The sequence below is a fragment of the Eleutherodactylus coqui genome, chromosome 9, assembly GCF_035609145.1.
Source record: "Eleutherodactylus coqui strain aEleCoq1 chromosome 9, aEleCoq1.hap1, whole genome shotgun sequence".
NCBI lineage: Eukaryota > Metazoa > Chordata > Amphibia > Anura > Eleutherodactylidae > Eleutherodactylus > Eleutherodactylus coqui.
Genome location: NC_089845.1, coordinates 45,651,168 through 45,671,268, shown reverse-complemented (window position 1 = coordinate 45,671,268; position 20,101 = coordinate 45,651,168). Strand labels below are relative to the sequence as shown.

Sequence of the window (20,101 nt, the reverse complement as noted above, 5' to 3'; positions counted from 1 at the left end):
GATTACAGCTGAGACAATGTAATCAGCTGTAATCAGCTCTCCCCGGGTAGAACACAGTGACGGTCTGTCTTATCAGCTGTTCTTGAGTACAAAGGTCCATTTAAACTGAAAGATGATCGCTTAAAAAAATCGCTCAAGCGACAGTTTGAGTGACAGTTTTGAGCGATCATCTTTGCATAACTCTTAAGTAGCTAATTAGCTACTTAAAGAGTTAAATGCAGACGGAGTGGGACACCGCTGATAACTCCGAGAACAGCAGCTGTTTTGTATATGAAAACAGCTGCTTTGTTCTTGGAGCTTTCAGCTGGTATCCTGCTGAGCATTCCCAGCAGGATACCAGCTGAAAGAATGCTATCAGCGCTGCCCGCTGAGAAAATCAGTGTGCGGCACTGATAAGAGTCATCAGTGATTTCTAGCTTGCTAAGTAAAAAAAGCCTGGTTGCAAATTAATGGGTGCTATTTCCTTCCAATTCAGTCTGAAAATTGGACGGAAAACACGTCCGTGTACATGTACCCCAGTAACACTTTTGCATGTCTGGTGGGACTACCCCATGACTGCCCTACTCTGCAAAGATGTTTTCTCACTATACAATGCATTGTATTGGACCTCCAGCCAGATCACTCCTGAAATGGCTTTGCTATCTAAGCTCCCTGGACCAATCTCTAAGTCTACTTCTCAGATTTTTTTATTTTAGCTATACGCCAGATTATCCCAGAGTTGTGGAAATCCTCTACCCCTCCCTCGAGACTGATGTGGATGAAGGCACTCAACTCATTGTTGCATATGGAGGAACTCCAAGCGGAGAACAATGATAAATATGATCCTTTCTTTGCCATCTGGTGCCCCTGGCTTTTGTTTGGTTCCTCCAGTGAGGCAAATGTTTGGCTTCATAATGGGACGCTGCCACCATAGTTCCCTCTTCTTGCATCTCAGCTCGCACATATAGCATAAATGTTTGTCATTTCTCATATAGATCTTTGTCAGGTGCTCTATTTCTACTTCTCCTATTTCCCTTCTGTCTCCTCTTCTTTTGTTTCATTTCTAACCCACTTGGTTTCTAGCCCTTGTGGTATTATTTGATTTGTTTTATGTAACATTAAAAATTTTTGAAACCTCCAGCTGTATCTAGTTTTGGCTCACGTGTTGTTAATTCAATGTGTTGTTGTTACCAGTTCCGTTATTTCCAGTCATTGTTTTAGCTTTTAAGAGAAAGATTTTGAACCATAAATGTGAAGACTGCCCAACAAGCCAATCAATGGTCAGAGCCACTAACTAAAATTAGGTAAGCCGTTTTTATTATGATATGCAAGGAAAATTTACAACCCCAATTCCAAAAAAGTTGAGATGCTGTGTAAAATGTACATAACTGGAAAGTAAAAAAAATAGTGCGTTGATTCGGAAATATCATATGACCATATTTCATTCAGAAAAGAACATAGAATATATATCACAAGGTGAAAGGGGGACCTTTTTCCAAAAAATTGGTTCATTTACAAATTCATGGCAGCAACATCTCATAAAAGTTGGGACAGGGGTAACAGAAGACTGGAAAAGTATGTGGTACTAATAAAAATCAGCTAGAGAGTCAGCCTTCTACTAAGTCACATGACTGTGTGAAAAGTACATGTTAGAGAGGCAGAGTCTCTCAGAAGCAAAGATGGTGAGAGGTTCACCAATCTGTGAAAAACTGCGCTTAAAAATTGTGCAACAATTTAAGAAAGATGTTTCTTAATGTAAAATTGTGAAGACTTTGAATATCCCAACATCTTCAGAACATAATATCATCAAAAGATTCAGAGAATCTGGAGAAATTCATGTGCACAAAGGACAAGGCCGATGGTTAATATTAGATGCTGGAGATCTACGGGCCCTCAGGCATCGCTGCATTAAAAACAGGCGTGATTCTGTAATGTAAATCAATGCATGGGCTCAGGAATACTTCCAGAAATCATTGTCCATGAAGACAGTTCACCATGCAATCCACAAAAACAAGTTAAAGCTGTGACATGCAAACATGAAGATAGATAGCAACATAATTCTTCTTTTGAGCATGTGTCCAAAACAGCAGATGGAGTTGTCATTTTATACTATGTATGTTATATGCAAATATCTTTGTATTCCATGAACAAACTTTTGTTAATTTTTCTTAAACTTTGAAAAAATTAATTAAAAACTTGTTAAAAACAATAAATAAATTTGAAATACTTTTTGAAAGCCACGGATGTCGTGTCCTGCGGAATCAAGAGGAGAGGAACCATCCAGCTTGTTACCAGTGCACAGTTCAATGGCCTATATCTATGATGGTATGGAGTTGCATTAGAGCCTATGGCAGGGGCAGCTCACACATCTTGAAAGGCACCATCATTGCTGAGCAGTATAGAGAGGTTCTAGAACAACATATACTCCCATCTAGACAACATATCTTTCAGGGAAGGCCTTGCATATTTCAGCAATACAATGCTAAACCACATACTGCATCCATCACAGCAGCATGGCTTCACAGATGAAGAGTTCAGGGGCTGAACCGTCCACCTGCAGTCCGGACCTTTAAAGAAAACATTTGGCGCATTATAAAATAAAAAATCTGCCAAAGACGACCGAGGACTGTTGAGCAGCTAGAATCCCACATCAGACACGAATGGGACAACATTCCTCTCCAAAACTCCAGCAATGGTTCTCCTTACTTCCCAGACATTTACAGACTGTCTGTAGGAGGAGCTGCTTCACAATGGTAGACATGGCCCTGCCCCAACTTTTGTAAGATGTGTTGCTGCCACCAATTTCTAAATGAGTTACTTTTATTAGCTGAAATGTCTCCCTTTCCCCTTCGGATATGTGTTCTATGTAGAGATGAGCGAGTATACTCGCTAAGGCACATTACTCGAGCGAGTAGTGCCTTAGCCGAATATCTCCCCGCTCGTCTATAAAGATTCGTGGGCCGGCGGGGGAGGGCGGGGAGGAACAGAGGGGAGATCTCTCTCTCCCTCTCTCCCCCCCCCCCCCCCCCCCGCAACTCACCTGTCACCCCCGCCGACCCCGAATCTTTAGAGACGAGCGGCGAGATACTCGGCTAAGGCACTACTCGCTCGAGTAATGTGCCTTAGCGAGTATACTCGCTCATCTCTTGTTCTATGTCCTATTGTGAATTATATGAGATTTCCAAATCATTGCAGTCTTGTTTTCTTTACATTTATTCACATTTTTCACAGGGTCCCAACTTTTGGGGAATTGGGGTTGTAAGATGATCACAGTATACGTTGTATAACAAAGTACAGGATATTTTTATTATAGTATTCTAACCTGAATTGTGTAAAAACATAGAAAAGGGGCATTTTGGTGACATACGTATACTCTTTGTCTGAGTTATATTGGATCTCATAACTATACAGACCACACAGACATCATTCTTGTCCTCACCTGCCAACCCAAGTCTTGAAAACTGACATACAACTCATGTTTCCGACAGGCTGTTTTAAGATCACTGCTGTTGTAATCTGAAAAAAAATGTAATAATCATTATTACAATGAAAATCGAAATCCTGTATATGTAATATATACTCTCTATATAATATACTAACTCGCAGAGAAAGTGCCACACCATTCTGTGGCAGCATTCTGCAATTTTTAAAGTACGTTCGGACAAACAAGTTATGCCCATTGATACAATTTTGTGCCCAATCACGTGATATGCGACCATGATAAAAGTGGAGGACCAATCTGTGAAGCTAAATTGGAAAAATGGTCACACCCATGGAAACCGCTTTGTGGTGTTTTTTTTGTGTCTGGACTCAGTTTAAGGAGTGATGACGTCATTATGAACCATTTCACCAAATGGACCACTTTCCTTAAGGTTTCATCGTAGGTTCATTTCATACAGCTGAGCGGTCTTTGCATCATACTTAGAGATGAGCGAGTGTACTCGCTAAGGCACATTACTCGAGCGAGTAGTGCCTTAGCCGAGTATCTCCCCACTCGTCTCTAAAGATTCGGGGGCAGCGGGGAAGAGCGGGGAGGAACGGAGGGGAGATCTCTCTCTCCCTCTCTCCCCCCGCTCCCCCCCACTCCCCACCGCAACTCACCTGTCACCCTCGCCGGCCCCCGAATCTTTAGAGACAAGCAGGGAGATACTCGGCTAAGGCACTACTCGCTCATCTCTAATCATAATGCAACAGAAACTCAGTGGGATGCCACAACTGTGGGTCTGGATTGGAGATGGGGGTCATCAGAATGCAATGTGATAGGTCATAGTAAGACTGGAGCACTGAGATGAAGGCACAACGCATCCAGCGTCATTCAATAACGTCTCCACAATCCCCAGCTTGTGGCATTCTACAAAATGTATAGACACATCTGGATGCTCCAATATCGAAAACAACAGTTTCACGTAGATTGGCTGAGGCAAGTTTGTGGTCAAGCCATGCATTGCAAAGACCGCCTCTCACACCACATCATGGTTGGGAATGCTTGCAGTGGTGTTGCTCCAGAACTGCCTGCCGTGATCCATGTCACAATGTGGTGTTCACCGTCAAATTGAGATTCTGTCTCAGCAATGATGATCATTGAGCAATAGTCTAGAGATGATACAGCAATCTGGCTGAGCCTTTCAGCATTTTGGAGTGTCACAAAAATTGTCAACATGGAGTTATGGTTTGAGGTGCCACAGCTGATCCCTTTTACTACAATTGCACCTCGTTATGTTGGAAAGGGTTGCAGCTTGTTGCAATACCATATTTACTGGGCACATCCAGTGCCATTTTCCAACAGGATAATGCACGGCCCCAGATGGCAAACACCAGCAGACATGGTTATTAAGGCGTTCAGGTGATTCCTTGACCAGCATGATCTCCAGATCCTCCAACCACGAATCTGTGGGACACAACTGAACATCAAGTGAATGCTCTCTCTCAGCCCCGTAATGGTGGTCATTACCACATGGTCAACATTAGCCCAGGACAGTATTTGAGCACTCAGTGAATGGATCCCATGCTCATGTATCACCCAACATGGTGGCCCCATGGTGGGCATTGTGTCTGTGAAGCAGTGTATATATACTGTGTATGTCGTTTCCTTTTTCTTGGAAATATGGAAACATACACTTTATACATGAAAAATTGAAGGCGTTTTGTGTGGGAATCTTCCACTTGGTGGCCATGTTTCATTTGCACTATGATGTACGACTTGGGAATAATTGAGTTCATTACTTTTCATTATATTCCCTCTGGCTACTGTGTCTCATAATTAAAAACAAACCGTTATAGTAATTGTTTTTCTATCCTCCTTAGTTTCATCAGAGCATTTCACAGCTGTGAGTCCAAAAACATTGATGGAACAATATCTCTGCAGCGCCACCAATTGGATGGCAACATTCCTGCAAATCAATGTCCGACCCTTTATACAGGTCTTTAGAACAACAATTGGGAATTGAAAACCAAGCCAGAATCCATACACAGACAGCCTTTTCAGGATCCTGGCTTGGCTAGTGATGTGAGTCAGGAGGGGTATCATCAGTCCTTAAGGAGACCACCTAGAAGGCGTGCAAGGAGACTTATAAGACCATGCATGCTCCTCTGGGTAATATGCAAATAAGGAAGATGGAATAATACTTCTGCGGCGCCACCTACTGGATTGCAGCATTGCTGCAAATCAATGTAGGCAAGTCCTATCTTTTCTCGCACAATGATTTTTATGGATAAGTCAGAAAAAGAGTCCAAAAGGAGTCCAAAAACACCCAGTAAATATGGTGCAAACATGTAATAGAGTTTTGTATCGCAATTTGCGCCAGAAAACGGTTGTATTTTGAATAGTAAATCTGTCTGTCTTAGTTATTTGCCTCAGCGATCTGCAACCTGTAAGTCATCTACATCTTCTAAGAAATTAGGCATTACAGCATGCAATAAAAATGCAGACTGTCATGATATATTGGGAATTTTAAAGATGTGCTTGCAGATGTGGATTTTCCACAAACTTGTTGCAGATTTGCCAAGGGCGAAATCTGCTGCCGTTTGATGGCAACTTCCCATCAAAATCCACATGCAAGACATGCTGATCTTGGTGTGGATCTGTCCTTGATAGATTTTTCCGCAGGTTACACCCTTAAGAACGTAGGTTAAGCTCTTCAAGGGAATTAGGGCTTTACAGCAGCAACTTCAATGTCTTCACAGAACATTCTCTACGTCCTTGACCTTCCGTAGACCAACTCTAAGTGGAAGCGCTTAACACCGATGCAACACCTTTCTAAGATCGCATACAACAGATTTCACAAAGTTTTCTGAACTACTTTTTGATAGTTTTTAAAAACTACCAGACACAAAAATGGTGCTTCAGGACTGCATAGGAGACAAGACAAAATCTCTTCCAGTCACATCTGAGTGTTAAAACATCTGCTTAAACGTAGAACTTGCTGGTTAGATCAGATTTCGCAGTTTTGGCTGCATAGTAACAAGTAAAGGACACGGTCTTCTCATCACGAAAGTAATTTTAAAACAGAAGCTCTGCTTTTCAGTTTAAGACTTGCACCAGGGGGATATCTTATATTTCATGGAAATCAGTTCAGAAATGAGAATATTTCATTTAATTTCCCATTCTTAGAGTAAATAACGTTGGCAAACTACTCTTTTTTTCTGCCACGTGACTTCATCTGCACAGGTATTTGTACCTGACTCCGACCCCTCTGACTCTGGGGCTGGAGTACACCCATAAACAAGCTATGGGCCTGTGATTCGCAGTAGGGTTATGTCCACATGGAGCAGAAATACTGGATTTGTGGGTGCAAAATTTGCGGCACGCTGCGGGAAAATATCTTGGCGTGATTTGACGTCATGAGGATTTTAAAGCGGCAGCATGTTGATTATTTCTGCCAATTTCACAGCGCATTTTACTTTTTGGTAGGGGAGAATACTTATGTAATACAAGCACGCTGCAAACTTTATCCTGGGGGATTTATATTTGGTTAGTGAAGAAGGACTTTTGTGTGCCTCCATTCAAGACCGAATAAAGTAATAAGTAAAAAATACCTGTAGGCATAAGAAACGTGTATAAATTAAGAAAAGTACTTACTAGAGAAGGAGGGGGATCTAGACCTACAAACGATAGATGAGCGAGCGTACTCGGTTCGGGTGTTTTTGCACTCGAGCACCGCTTTTTCCGAGTAACTCACTACTCGGACGAAAAGATTCGGGGGGGCGCCGGGGGTGAGCGAGAGAGAGAGCTCCCCCCTGTTCCCCACTGCTACCCCTCGCTCCACCCCAGCGCCCCCCGAATCTTTTCATCCGAGTAGTCAGTTACTCGGAAAAAGCGGTGCTCGAGTGCAAAAACAAACGAACCGAGTACGCTCGCTCATCTCTACTAGAAACCCTCTCCTTGGAAGAACCAACAATGGCTTGACCAGGAATAATGATTTAGGGTTTATTTCATTAAACGGAGGCGAAGGTACAAAAAGATGAAACGCGTTTCGGCAACTGGCGGTCGCCTTTCTCTTTTTTACTTATTACTTTATTTACTTTATTTATTTATTTTTGAAACTTGCCATTTTGAATTTTACCCTGACGCTCTCCGATACTGGATGTCCTAAGTGCATAAGAAGTGTACTAATCCATTGCATACTGAAGGTGTGGCGGTTACCCTTCCCTGGGTTGCTCGTCCACACCAGGTGAGAGCCCCTCAGCTTTTTTCATACTCATATATATATATATATATATATATATATCACGATTTGCATAAGGCCCTATCCTATTGTTCTTCTCCATTTAAGATCAGAGACACCTAGAGGTACAGTATGAGCTAAAGGTTATAGTTGTTTGCTAATTCTGTGGATAGTTGGAGCATTTTGCTAGTCCATTCTGCCAACTGTAGTTCACATACTTTTGGCTCGTAAAGGCTACCACAACCTTTTATATTTACCAACTTTTGCTTATAAAATAGCATGGGCCATCAACAGTTGTCACTATGGCATGTTAATTGGTGGAGATCACATTAAGTTAGAATCATTTATCAGGCGCTTTTACGTTTCAGTAAACAAGCTATGTGGATGTCATATAATCATCCCGTGTAATTGCTATTGAGGCCATGCGGACAAGGACTCAGCTCAAGTTTGCCCAACTATGTAGCCCTCTTCATCTTTATGTATCCAGCTGGCAAATGCTGGGCTTTCCTTCACCCATCGGAGAAACTAAGTTCACTGCCGAGGCTCTGTATCCAAATAGTTTGGCCGAGACAGAGCAGCTTGTTCGCACCCTCCTGTCACTCCGCGCCCAGGGCATATGCCCCACCAGTTCCTGATTTGCTGCGCATGTGTTTCTGATACCCATGCCTATGATTTTGACGTTACTGAAGATGTGACGCTGGTACTGACATTTATGTTGAATTTAAAATTTCACTTTTATTTAGAATTAATATATAAAAAGGGTCAGGGCCTACTAACAAAACAAAACATAGAACATATAACACAAGACAGACAGATCCACGCCAGTGGAGTCCCGGGGAATATAGGGGAAGGAGAGAGGATCTCAACAACTCCCGTATATTCTTTCCCAGAGAAGCACCAAGAGTCTTTATTTAAAAGACTTTTATGTGTAAGAAGTTTAGATGAATGTCTTTTGGTGTATTACACTTTATTAAATGGTGCATTTCTTGTACTTTTTTTCACCATTTCTCACATGAAAACTCTCCAAGACAATAAAGTGAGAGTTTTATTGGTATAGCTCATGTACAAGAAATTTCTGTTATTACGTAGATATAGTTGTTGCTCGAAGGATGAGAGCTTTTTATTTTATTGCTCATATAGAGAACTTCTGCTTTTGCTCAACAATAAGAGCTTTTTTAGAGTTTGTTTTTGCTCGTATAGAAAGCTTCTGCTTTTGCTCGACGCGTTTCTGTATCGGAAATGACCGATAGTTCATCAGGAGCTGGGCAAAAAAATATGCCCTTGAGTGAGCAGAGAGGAGTTTACTAACTGAGAAGGTATAACAGAAGAATAACTCAAATGTGTCTGTCAATATTTCATAAAGGGAGATGCTCCCAATTGCCTTATTATAATATATTGCTTGACCCTAACAATATTCGGGTTCACCAGCATACTCTACCCATCTATAGATCAATACACCTGGATCTAAGTTAGCTCGCAATTAGAAGCTGAAGGTAGACATGGGGGGTGTGTCACTCTGGAGTGAGAAATCTTAAATATGCACTATGTGCATCGTGTGAGGATAATGCACACGATCCGTATAAGTGCTACCTGCATCTGTACGGAATAACCAGGTTTTACTTTGGTATTTAGCATAAAACCATGAACCATACGCTAGGGCTGGTGGCTACTAAATGAACAGCCACCAGGTTAAATACCTATTGGCCCAGCCGGTTAAAGGGATATGCGCACAACATATGCAGGCACTATCAGAGTAGAATCTATCTTAGATAGCCCCCAAGGTCTCTGAGAGGTCAATCTAGACCAGTGAGTCGTCTGCCAAGACTAGTAGCTTCACATGAATAGGCTGCCAGATTGTAAATTCATTAATTCAATCTGGGACAATGCCCAAGTCTAGCCTAGCTACTGTTAGTAACTGCCACAATGGCACAAAGCAATTTTAGGCTAGCTATACTAGTCAGCAGAGCGAGAGAGATAGAGTAGAGTAAGGCAAAGAGAGATTTTAGGAGTAATCTCCAGCAGCGCCTGCGGCTCTGATGGTGAGCTTTAGGCATCTGAGGTCTCTCTGAATTGCTCAGGTTTAAATGTCCCGCTAGCTCCTCCCATCTAGGTGTGGTTTTGATTGGGTAGCCAATCACGGGGAACAGGGGTTGTAACCAATTCTCATGTATTAACATCAGGTTTGGAAACATAATGCTGGGCTGCAGAGCATTGCTGGCCAACAAATCCCCTTAAGGAGCCTGAGCAAAACCTGTATGGATCGGGTAAAATAGTGGATCGCCGGTCATAGCGATTCCTAGTTAAACCCGATCTAAGTATCTGGAGATTGGGACTTCCGCGTTCCACGGTGGAACGCACGCCTGTAGCGTCATCACGTGGCGTCCCATCCGTCCCCCACCATGACGCTTCCGCGTTCCAGCATGGAACGCAAGCGTACGACGTCATCGCGCTGTATCCCGATTGCCAGTAACAGAAGAGCGACGTGGCCTGGGAGTTACTACATGATAATTGTAAGTAGCGTCATCACGTCCCGCCCACTACTACTGCCTGATGAGCATAAGATAATGGGATATTCATATAGTACAGAGGGGCATGTTGACGGCGCGACTTGGGGGCGTGTCCCAACCCCGGTTACCACATCAACTATAGTTAGGGGGCGGTCTTGAAGATGACATTATCAGATCCCGCCCACTGTTGTAGAATGCTCCGAAGCTACAGGTCTACTACGTTTGCACAATAAATGGGGGCATTGTGATGGAGGGGCATGCCTTCAGGATGTATCAAGCGGTACAATAGGTTGATCGTTGTGGCCCCGTTGTTGCCATATTGGCATAAATTAGATAGCTCTACACCAAGTTTGGCATCACCCGAGTGTTATCTGAATATATATTCAACATGTGCAAACCGTTAATGTTCCCACAGTGGAGATAGTTTAATAAGTATCCTAATAGATGATACTTGTTACTGTGGGAAACATATGCATCCCTATTTCAACGTGTGTATTTGTGGAGAGACAAAAAACTGCTGAAGGAATATATTCATTTCTATAATGATATAGATACTAAAATCCTCTTCTTGATCATTAGAAGGAGGAAGTTTCATTAGTATTTGTTGCCAATGTATTAGATATATAGATGCAAAAATGATGCAGGCTAAATACTGAGGATAAAGTGATATTATGTTTTAGCATCAATACATGTTCAAGCACTCAGCAATAAGTTGGTTGTTTGGTGGAGATATGAAGTACAGTAAAATGCCGTCGTCAGGAATGGTAGGAAAGATTGAACGCATTAGGTAGCTGTTTAAAGAAAGCAGTTAAAGTTTAGGGTGGCATTAAGCCCTTGAGGGGCCAAGGTGTCCAGGCGAAAAATCCATGATGCCTCCTTTTGAAGGAGTCTTTTGTCGATGTGGCCTCTTCTTATGTCAGTGCGGATCATTTCGATCCCTTGGAATTTCACGGCATATTCGTCTCCTCCATGGACGGTCTTAATGTGGTCTGCTAGTGGTGTCGATTCCCCTCGACGGATGTTCCCTACATGACCTAATATACGTCTGCGAAATTGTTGTAGTGTCTTGCCGATATAGTTCTTCGGACAAGTACACGAAGCCATATAGATAATGTTTTTTGATCGACAGTTGATGAAGCATCTGTTGACATAGGATTTTTTGGTACTGGCGCTGACAAATGTGTGACTCTTTAGGATAAACGGGCAAGCCACGCAGTTATGGCATTTGAAAGTTCCCATAGGTTTATTGCTATTCAGCCAATTGGGTTGTGTTGGTGCAGGGGCCAAATGGCTTTTCACCAAGTGGTCTCGTAAGTTGTGACCCCGTCTAAAAGTGATTGCCGGTCTTGGTGGGATCACATCTATAAGATCAGGGTCATTAGTCAAGATACTCCAATAATGCTCCAGGATGCTTTTTACGTCTTTACTCCCCGTATCATAGGTCCCGATGACTCGAGCAGTGTTAGATGCTTCTCGTTGGCGTGGAACCAGAAGAGTATTCCTTTGTTGTTCCACTGCATGAAAATATGCTCTATCAATCACCTCTGCAGGATAGTCACGACTCAGGAATCGCTGTTTAAGTTTGCGACTCTCGAGTTGGAAATCCTGTGTGTCAGAGCAATTCCTCTTCAGTCTAAGGAATTGCCCTTTCGGGATACCTTGTTTCAGGGCTAGGGGATGAAAACTGTCCCATTTAAGCAGACTATTTGTCGCTGTAGTTTTTCGGTATAGCGTTGATACGATTGATCCATCGTCTTTTTTGTGGATAAGAAGATCTAGAAAAGCCACCGTCTTTTCATTGATCTCTGAGGTAATTCTCAGATTCAGATTATTAATGTTGAGGGTATTGACGAATTCTTGGAACGCTTCTTTCGTTCCTTTCCACAAGATTAGGATATCGTCAATGTATCTTAACCATAAGACGATGTTGTCAGACCATTGATCATTGCTGTAGATGTGTTTTTCCTCCCACCAGCCCAGGTACAGGTTAGCATACAATGGGGCACAGGATGTCCCCATCGCGGTGCCCCTGAGCTGGTGGAAGTACTTTGTGTTGAATAGAAAAAAGTTATGGGACAGAATGAATTGTAAAGCATCCAGGGTAAACTTGTTATGGGAATTGAAGTGAGAGCCCCGTTGACTTAGGAAGAATTCTGTGGCTTTAATTCCACCGTCGTGTGGAATCGAACTATATAGAGATTCGATATCTAACGTGCCCAATAGTGTATCCGGGCTCACTGAGGTGCCATCCAGAAGTCGCAAGACATCCATAGTGTCACGTACATATGACCTCAGGGATACAACGAATGGTCTTAGGATGTGATCAACATATACGCTCAAGTTTTGGGTCAGATTGTTTACTCCGGAAACAATAGGTCTCCCACGAAGTGGGATAACACCTTTATGCACTTTGGGTAGTGCATAAAAGGTTGCGGTTGTAGGATGGAAAGGAAATATGAAGTCAAATTCTTTCTCAGAAATAAGGTCTCCTTCTAGTGCTTTAACGAGGAGTTCTCTCAATTCCCGCTGAAACTGAATAGTTGGGTCTGATGTAAGCGTTCTATACGTTGCTGTGTCACCTAATAACTGCTCGCACATATCTTTGTATTGCTCTCTTGTCATAATTACAACATTACCGCCTTTATCAGCCGGTTTAATCACCAACTGATCATTCGTTTTCAGTTGTTCTAGGGCTTTGCTCTCTTGACGTGTCAAATTAGAGCATTTTTTGATTGGTTTAATCGATTTCAAATCATTGATCACTAGATCCTCGAAGATATCAAGTTCAGGGCATGGACAGGTAGGTGGATTTGCTGTATTTCTGGGTTTTAGATCTGTGTGTGGACCATGACCAATTGGGTTTACGTTCTCGTCTTCAAGGGCTTGTAACATGTCCAGTCCAGTAAGGTCAGAGACCTCTAGACCAAACTCTTTAGCTCTTTCACGGTTTTTGGCTGCAAAATATTTATGCCACCGCAGTTTGCGCGTGAAGAGGGAGATGTCCTTCGCCCACACGAACGGGTCAAAACGGGTCGTGGGGACGAAGGACAGCCCCCTCTCCAACACGCGACACTCCAGATCTGTCAGCTTGTGATTTGACAGGTTCACCACTTGGAGTTTATCACTCGTGTCACTATCTGTAATGGGTCTGAGAGGTGGTGACTCATAGGATGGTGTCATTCTAGTATTATAATTCATAGCTGCCCCTGTTGGTCTCGTCTCCCCCGTAGGAAATAGTGTGAAATTGGCTGATCTAAAAAATTCCCTGTTTGTCCTGACCTTCCTCGTCCCTTTTGCGTTTGTGGGTGGCGGTTACGTCTTGGAGCTCTATATGGTCTCCTCGTGTTCGTTGCCCTCTCGTTATCTGATACGTCAGAGGAACTAATATCTGTTTCTGATGTTGTTTTGTTTGTTATATATACGCGATTTTCTTTAAAGTCCCTCAAATCTCTATTAAATTGGAGGTGTTTGCGTTCCTTTATTTCTGCCGTAAATTTTTCTATATTCGCTTGTAGAGTTCTCTCTTTAGTGTGGAAGTCGGGGTCACTGGAGAAAGTTTTTGTTTTTGCAATTAACTCTTCCAGTTTTTTTTGGTTATTACCTAGAGTTGATTTTTCCTCCTCTAGTAGTAAGTTAATGAGACGTAGGGAGGATGTCGTGCATTCGTTTTCCCACTTGGCAAGAAATTCCGTATTCTGTAGTCGTTTAGGGGGTACAATCGGATTTCTAAGGCCTCTAGGAACTATCTTTGACTCCTCATATTTCTGTAACCCCTGCACCTCCCATAGATTCCTAATATATTCACGGTATTGGTTTGTGAGTGCTTTGAAACATGTATTGATGGAAAAATCTGGATTAGATCGGTTGTATTCCCCTTCGGAGAACACTACGCCTGCGTCATTGAGCCATTGTGTGGCATTGAGGTCTCTAGACAGAAAACCTGCCATACCAATCAAAAATGATTACGAAGTCACAGTGGTATGTAATATCTATATTAGTCCAAAGTTGAGGCCATCACAGATATAGAATTTAAAATTTCACTTTTATTTAGAATTAATATATAAAAAGGGTCAGGGCCTACTAACAAAACAAAACATAGAACATATAACACAAGACAGACAGATCCACGCCAGTGGAGTCCCGGGGAATATAGGGGAAGGAGAGAGGATCTCAACAACTCCCGTATATTCTTTCCCAGAGAAGCACCAAGAGTCTTTATTTAAAAGACTTTTATGTGTAAGAAGTTTAGATGAATGTCTTTTGGTGTATTACACTTTATTAAATGGTGCGTTTCTTGTACTTTTTTTCACCATTTCTCACATGAAAACTCTCCAAGACAATAAAGTGAGAGTTTTATTGGTATAGCTCATGTACAAGAAATTTCTGTTATTACGTAGATATAGTTGTTGCTCGAAGGATGAGAGCTTTTTATTTTATTGCTCATATAGAGAACTTCTGCTTTTGCTCAACAATAAGAGCTTTTTTAGAGTTTGTTTTTGCTCGTATAGAAAGCTTCTGCTTTTGCTCGACGCGTTTCTGTATCGGAAATGACCGATAGTTCATCAGGAGCTGGGCAAAAAAATATGCCCTTGAGTGAGCAGAGAGGAGTTTACTAACTGAGAAGGTATAACAGAAGAGTAACTTAGATGTGTCTGTCAATATTTCATAAAGGGAGATGCTCCCAATTGCCTTATTATAATATATTGCTTGACCCTAACAATATTCGGGTTCACCAGCATACTCTACCCATCTATAGATCAATACACCTGGATCTTAGTTAGCTCGCAATTAGAAGCTGAAGGTAGACATGGGGGGTGTGTCACTCTGGAGTGAGAAATCTTAAATATGCACTATGTGCATCGTGTGAGGATAATGCACACGATCCGTATAAGTGCTACCTGCATCTGTACGGAATAACCAGGTTTTACTTTGGTATTTAGCATAAAACCATGAACCATACGCTAGGGCTGGTGGCTACTAAATGAACAGCCACCAGGTTAAATACCTATTGGCCCAGCCGGTTAAAGGGATATGCGCACAACATATGCAGGCACTATCAGAGTAGAATCTATCTTAGATAGCCCCCAAGGTCTCTGAGAGGTCAATCTAGACCAGTGAGTCGTCTGCCAAGACTAGTAGCTTCACATGAATAGGCTGCCAGATTGTAAATTCATTAATTCAATCTGGGACAATGCCCAAGTCTAGCCTAGCTACTGTTAGTAACTGCCACAATGGCACAAAGCAATTTTAGGCTAGCTATACTAGTCAGCAGAGCGAGAGAGATAGAGTAGAGTAAGGCAAAGAGAGATTTTAGGAGTAATCTCCAGCAGCGCCTGCGGCTCTGATGGTGAGCTTTAGGCATCTGAGGTCTCTCTGAATTGCTCAGGTTTAAATGTCCCGCTAGCTCCTCCCATCTAGGTGTGGTTTTGATTGGGTAGCCAATCACGGGGAACAGGGGTTGTAACCAATTCTCATGTATTAACATCAGGTTTGGAAACATAATGCTGGGCTGCAGAGCATTGCTGGCCAACAAATCCCCTTAAGGAGCCTGAGCAAAACCTGTATGGATCGGGTAAAATAGTGGATCGCCGGTCATAGCGATTCCTAGTTAAACCCGATCTAAGTATCTGGAGATTGGGACTTCCGCGTTCCACGGTGGAACGCACGCCTGTAGCGTCATCACGTGGCGTCCCATCCGTCCCCCACCATGACGCTTCCGCGTTCCAGCATGGAACGCAAGCGTACGACGTCATCGCGCTGTATCCCGATTGCCAGTAACAGAAGAGCGACGTGGCCTGGGAGTTACTACATGATAATTGTAAGTAGCGTCATCACGTCCCGCCCACTACTACTGCCTGATGAGCATAAGATAATGGGATATTCATATAGTACAGAGGGGCATGTTGACGGCGCGACTTGGGGGCGTGTCCCAACCCCGGTTACCACATCAACTATAGTTAGGGGGCGGTCTTGAAGATGACATTATCAGATCCCGCCCACTGTTGTAGAATGCTCCGAAGCTACAGGTCTACTACGTTTGCACAATAAATGGGGGCATTGTGTCTAGAGACCTCAATGCCACACAATGGCTCAATGACGCAGGCGTAGTGTTCTCCGAAGGGGAATACAACCGATCTAATCCAGATTTTTCCATCAATACATGTTTCAAAGCACTCACAAACCAATACCGTGAATATATTAGGAATCTATGGGAGGTGCAGGGGTTACAGAAATATGAGGATTCAAAGATAGTTCCTAGAGGCCTTAGAAATCCGATTGTACCCCCTAAACGACTACAGAATACGGAATTTCTTGCCAAGTGGGAAAACGAATGCACGACATCCTCCCTACGTCTCATTAACTTACTACTAGAGGAGGAAAAATCAACTCTAGGTAATAACCAAAAAAAACTGGAAGAGTTAATTGCAAAAACAAAAACTTTCTCCAGTGACCCCGACTTCCACACTAAAGAGAGAACTCTACAAGCGAATATAGAAAAATTTACGGCAGAAATAAAGGAACGCAAACACCTCCAATTTAATAGAGATTTGAGGGACTTTAAAGAAAATCGCGTATATATAACAAACAAAACAACATCAGAAACAGATATTAGTTCCTCTGACGTATCAGATAACGAGAGGGCAACGAACACGAGGAGACCATATAGAGCTCCAAGACGTAACCGCCACCCACAAACGCAAAAGGGACGAGGAAGGTCAGGACAAACAGGGAATTTTTTAGATCAGCCAATTTCACACTATTTCCTACGGGGGAGACGAGACCAACAGGGGCAGCTATGAATTATAATACTAGAATGACACCATCCTATGAGTCACCACCTCTCAGACCCATTACAGATAGTGACACGAGTGATAAACTCCAAGTGGTGAACCTGTCAAATCACAAGCTGACAGATCTGGAGTGTCGCGTGTTGGAGAGGGGGCTGTCCTTCGTCCCCACGACCCGTTTTGACCCGTTCGTGTGGGCGAAGGACATCTCCCTCTTCACGCGCAAACTGCGGTGGCATAAATATTTTGCAGCCAAAAACCGTGAAAGAGCTAAAGAGTTTGGTCTAGAGGTCTCTGACCTTACTGGACTGGACATGTTACAAGCCCTTGAAGACGAGAACGTAAACCCAATTGGTCATGGTCCACACACAGATCTAAAACCCAGAAATACAGCAAATCCACCTACCTGTCCATGCCCTGAACTTGATATCTTCGAGGATCTAGTGATCAATGATTTGAAATCGATTAAACCAATCAAAAAATGCTCTAATTTGACACGTCAAGAGAGCAAAGCCCTAGAACAACTGAAAACGAATGATCAGTTGGTGATTAAACCGGCTGATAAAGGCGGTAATGTTGTAATTATGACAAGAGAGCAATACAAAGATATGTGCGAGCAGTTATTAGGTGACACAGCAACGTATAGAACGCTTACATCAGACCCAACTATTCAGTTTCAGCGGGAATTGAGAGAACTCCTCGTTAAAGCACTAGAAGGAGACCTTATTTCTGAGAAAGAATTTGACTTCATATTTCCTTTCCATCCTACAACCGCAACCTTTTATGCACTACCCAAAGTGCATAAAGGTGTTATCCCACTTCGTGGGAGACCTATTGTTTCCGGAGTAAACAATCTGACCCAAAACTTGAGCGTATATGTTGATCACATCCTAAGACCATTCGTTGTATCCCTGAGGTCATATGTACGTGACACTATGGATGTCTTGCGACTTCTGGATGGCACCTCAGTGAGCCCGGATACACTATTGGGCACGTTAGATATCGAATCTCTATATAGTTCGATTCCACACGACGGTGGAATTAAAGCCACAGAATTCTTCCTAAGTCAACGGGGCTCTCACTTCAATTCCCATAACAAGTTTACCCTGGATGCTTTACAATTCATTCTGTCCCATAACTTTTTTCTATTCAACACAAAGTACTTCCACCAGCTCAGGGGCACCGCGATGGGGACATCCTGTGCCCCATTGTATGCTAACCTGTACCTGGGCTGGTGGGAGGAAAAACACATCTACAGCAATGATCAATGGTCTGACAACATCGTCTTATGGTTAAGATACATTGACGATATCCTAATCTTGTGGAAAGGAACGAAAGAAGCGTTCCAAGAATTCGTCAATACCCTCAACATTAATAATCTGAATCTGAGAATTACCTCAGAGATCAATGAAAAGACGGTGGCTTTTCTAGATCTTCTTATCCACAAAAAAGACGATGGATCAATCGTATCAACGCTATACCGAAAAACTACAGCGACAAATAGTCTGCTTAAATGGGACAGTTTTCATCCCCTAGCCCTGAAACAAGGTATCCCGAAAGGGCAATTCCTTAGACTGAAGAGGAATTGCTCTGACACACAGGATTTCCAACTCGAGAGTCGCAAACTTAAACAGCGATTCCTGAGTCGTGACTATCCTGCAGAGGTGATTGATAGAGCATATTTTCATGCAGTGGAACAACAAAGGAATACTCTTCTGGTTCCACGCCAACGAGAAGCATCTAACACTGCTCGAGTCATCGGGACCTATGATACGGGGAGTAAAGACGTAAAAAGCATCCTGGAGCATTATTGGAGTATCTTGACTAATGACCCTGATCTTATAGATGTGATCCCACCAAGACCGGCAATCACTTTTAGACGGGGTCACAACTTACGAGACCACTTGGTGAAAAGCCATTTGGCCCCTGCACCAACACAACCCAATTGGCTGAATAGCAATAAACCTATGGGAACTTTCAAATGCCATAACTGCGTGGCTTGCCCGTTTATCCTAAAGAGTCACACATTTGTCAGCGCCAGTACCAAAAAATCCTATGTCAACAGATGCTTCATCAACTGTCGATCAAAAAACATTATCTATATGGCTTCGTGTACTTGTCCGAAGAACTATATCGGCAAGACACTACAACAATTTCGCAGACGTATATTAGGTCATGTAGGGAACATCCGTCGAGGGGAATCGACACCACTAGCAGACCACATTAAGACCGTCCATGGAGGAGACGAATATGCCGTGAAATTCCAAGGGATCGAAATGATCCGCACTGACATAAGAAGAGGCCACATCGACAAAAGACTCCTTCAAAAGGAGGCATCATGGATTTTTCGCCTGGACACCTTGGCCCCTCAAGGGCTTAATGCCACCCTAAACTTTAACTGCTTTCTTTAAACAGCTACCTAATGCGTTCAATCTTTCCTACCATTCCTGACGACGGCATTTTACTGTACTTCATATCTCCACCAAACAACCAACTTATTGCTGAGTGCTTGAACATGTATTGATGCTAAAACATAATATCACTTTATCCTCAGTATTTAGCCTGCATCATTTTTGCATCTATATATCTAATACATTGGCAACAAATACTAATGAAACTTCCTCCTTCTAATGATCAAGAAGAGGATTTTAGTATCTATATCATTATAGAAATGAATATATTCCTTCAGCAGTTTTTTGTCTCTCCACAAATACACACGTTGAAATAGGGATGCATATGTTTCCCACAGTAACAAGTATCATCTATTAGGATACTTATTAAACTATCTCCACTGTGGGAACATTAACGGTTTGCACATGTTGAATATATATTCAGATAACACTCGGGTGATGCCAAACTTGGTGTAGAGCTATCTAATTTATGCCAATATGGCAACAACGGGGCCACAACGATCAACCTATTGTACCGCTTGATACATCCTGAAGGCATGCCCCTCCATCACAATGCCCCCATTTATTGTGCAAACGTAGTAGACCTGTAGCTTCGGAGCATTCTACAACAGTGGGCGGGATCTGATAATGTCATCTTCAAGACCGCCCCCTAACTATAGTTGATGTGGTAACCGGGGTTGGGACACGCCCCCAAGTCGCGCCGTCAACATGCCCCTCTGTACTATATGAATATCCCATTATCTTATGCTCAT

The 20,101-nt window shown here is 42.7% G+C and overlaps 1 protein-coding gene across 1 annotated transcript in view; it reads right to left on the bottom strand.

Moving 5' to 3' along the window:
- The window catches only part of BMP6 (bone morphogenetic protein 6), a 161,523-nt gene that overhangs the window by 3,318 nt on the left and 138,104 nt on the right, over positions 1-20,101 (bottom strand). Inside the window, exon 5 of the mRNA XM_066579333.1 lies at positions 3,419-3,495. Within this exon, the coding sequence (XP_066435430.1) occupies positions 3,419-3,495 (77 nt within the window). The remainder of the gene's footprint in view (positions 1-3,418; positions 3,496-20,101) is intronic.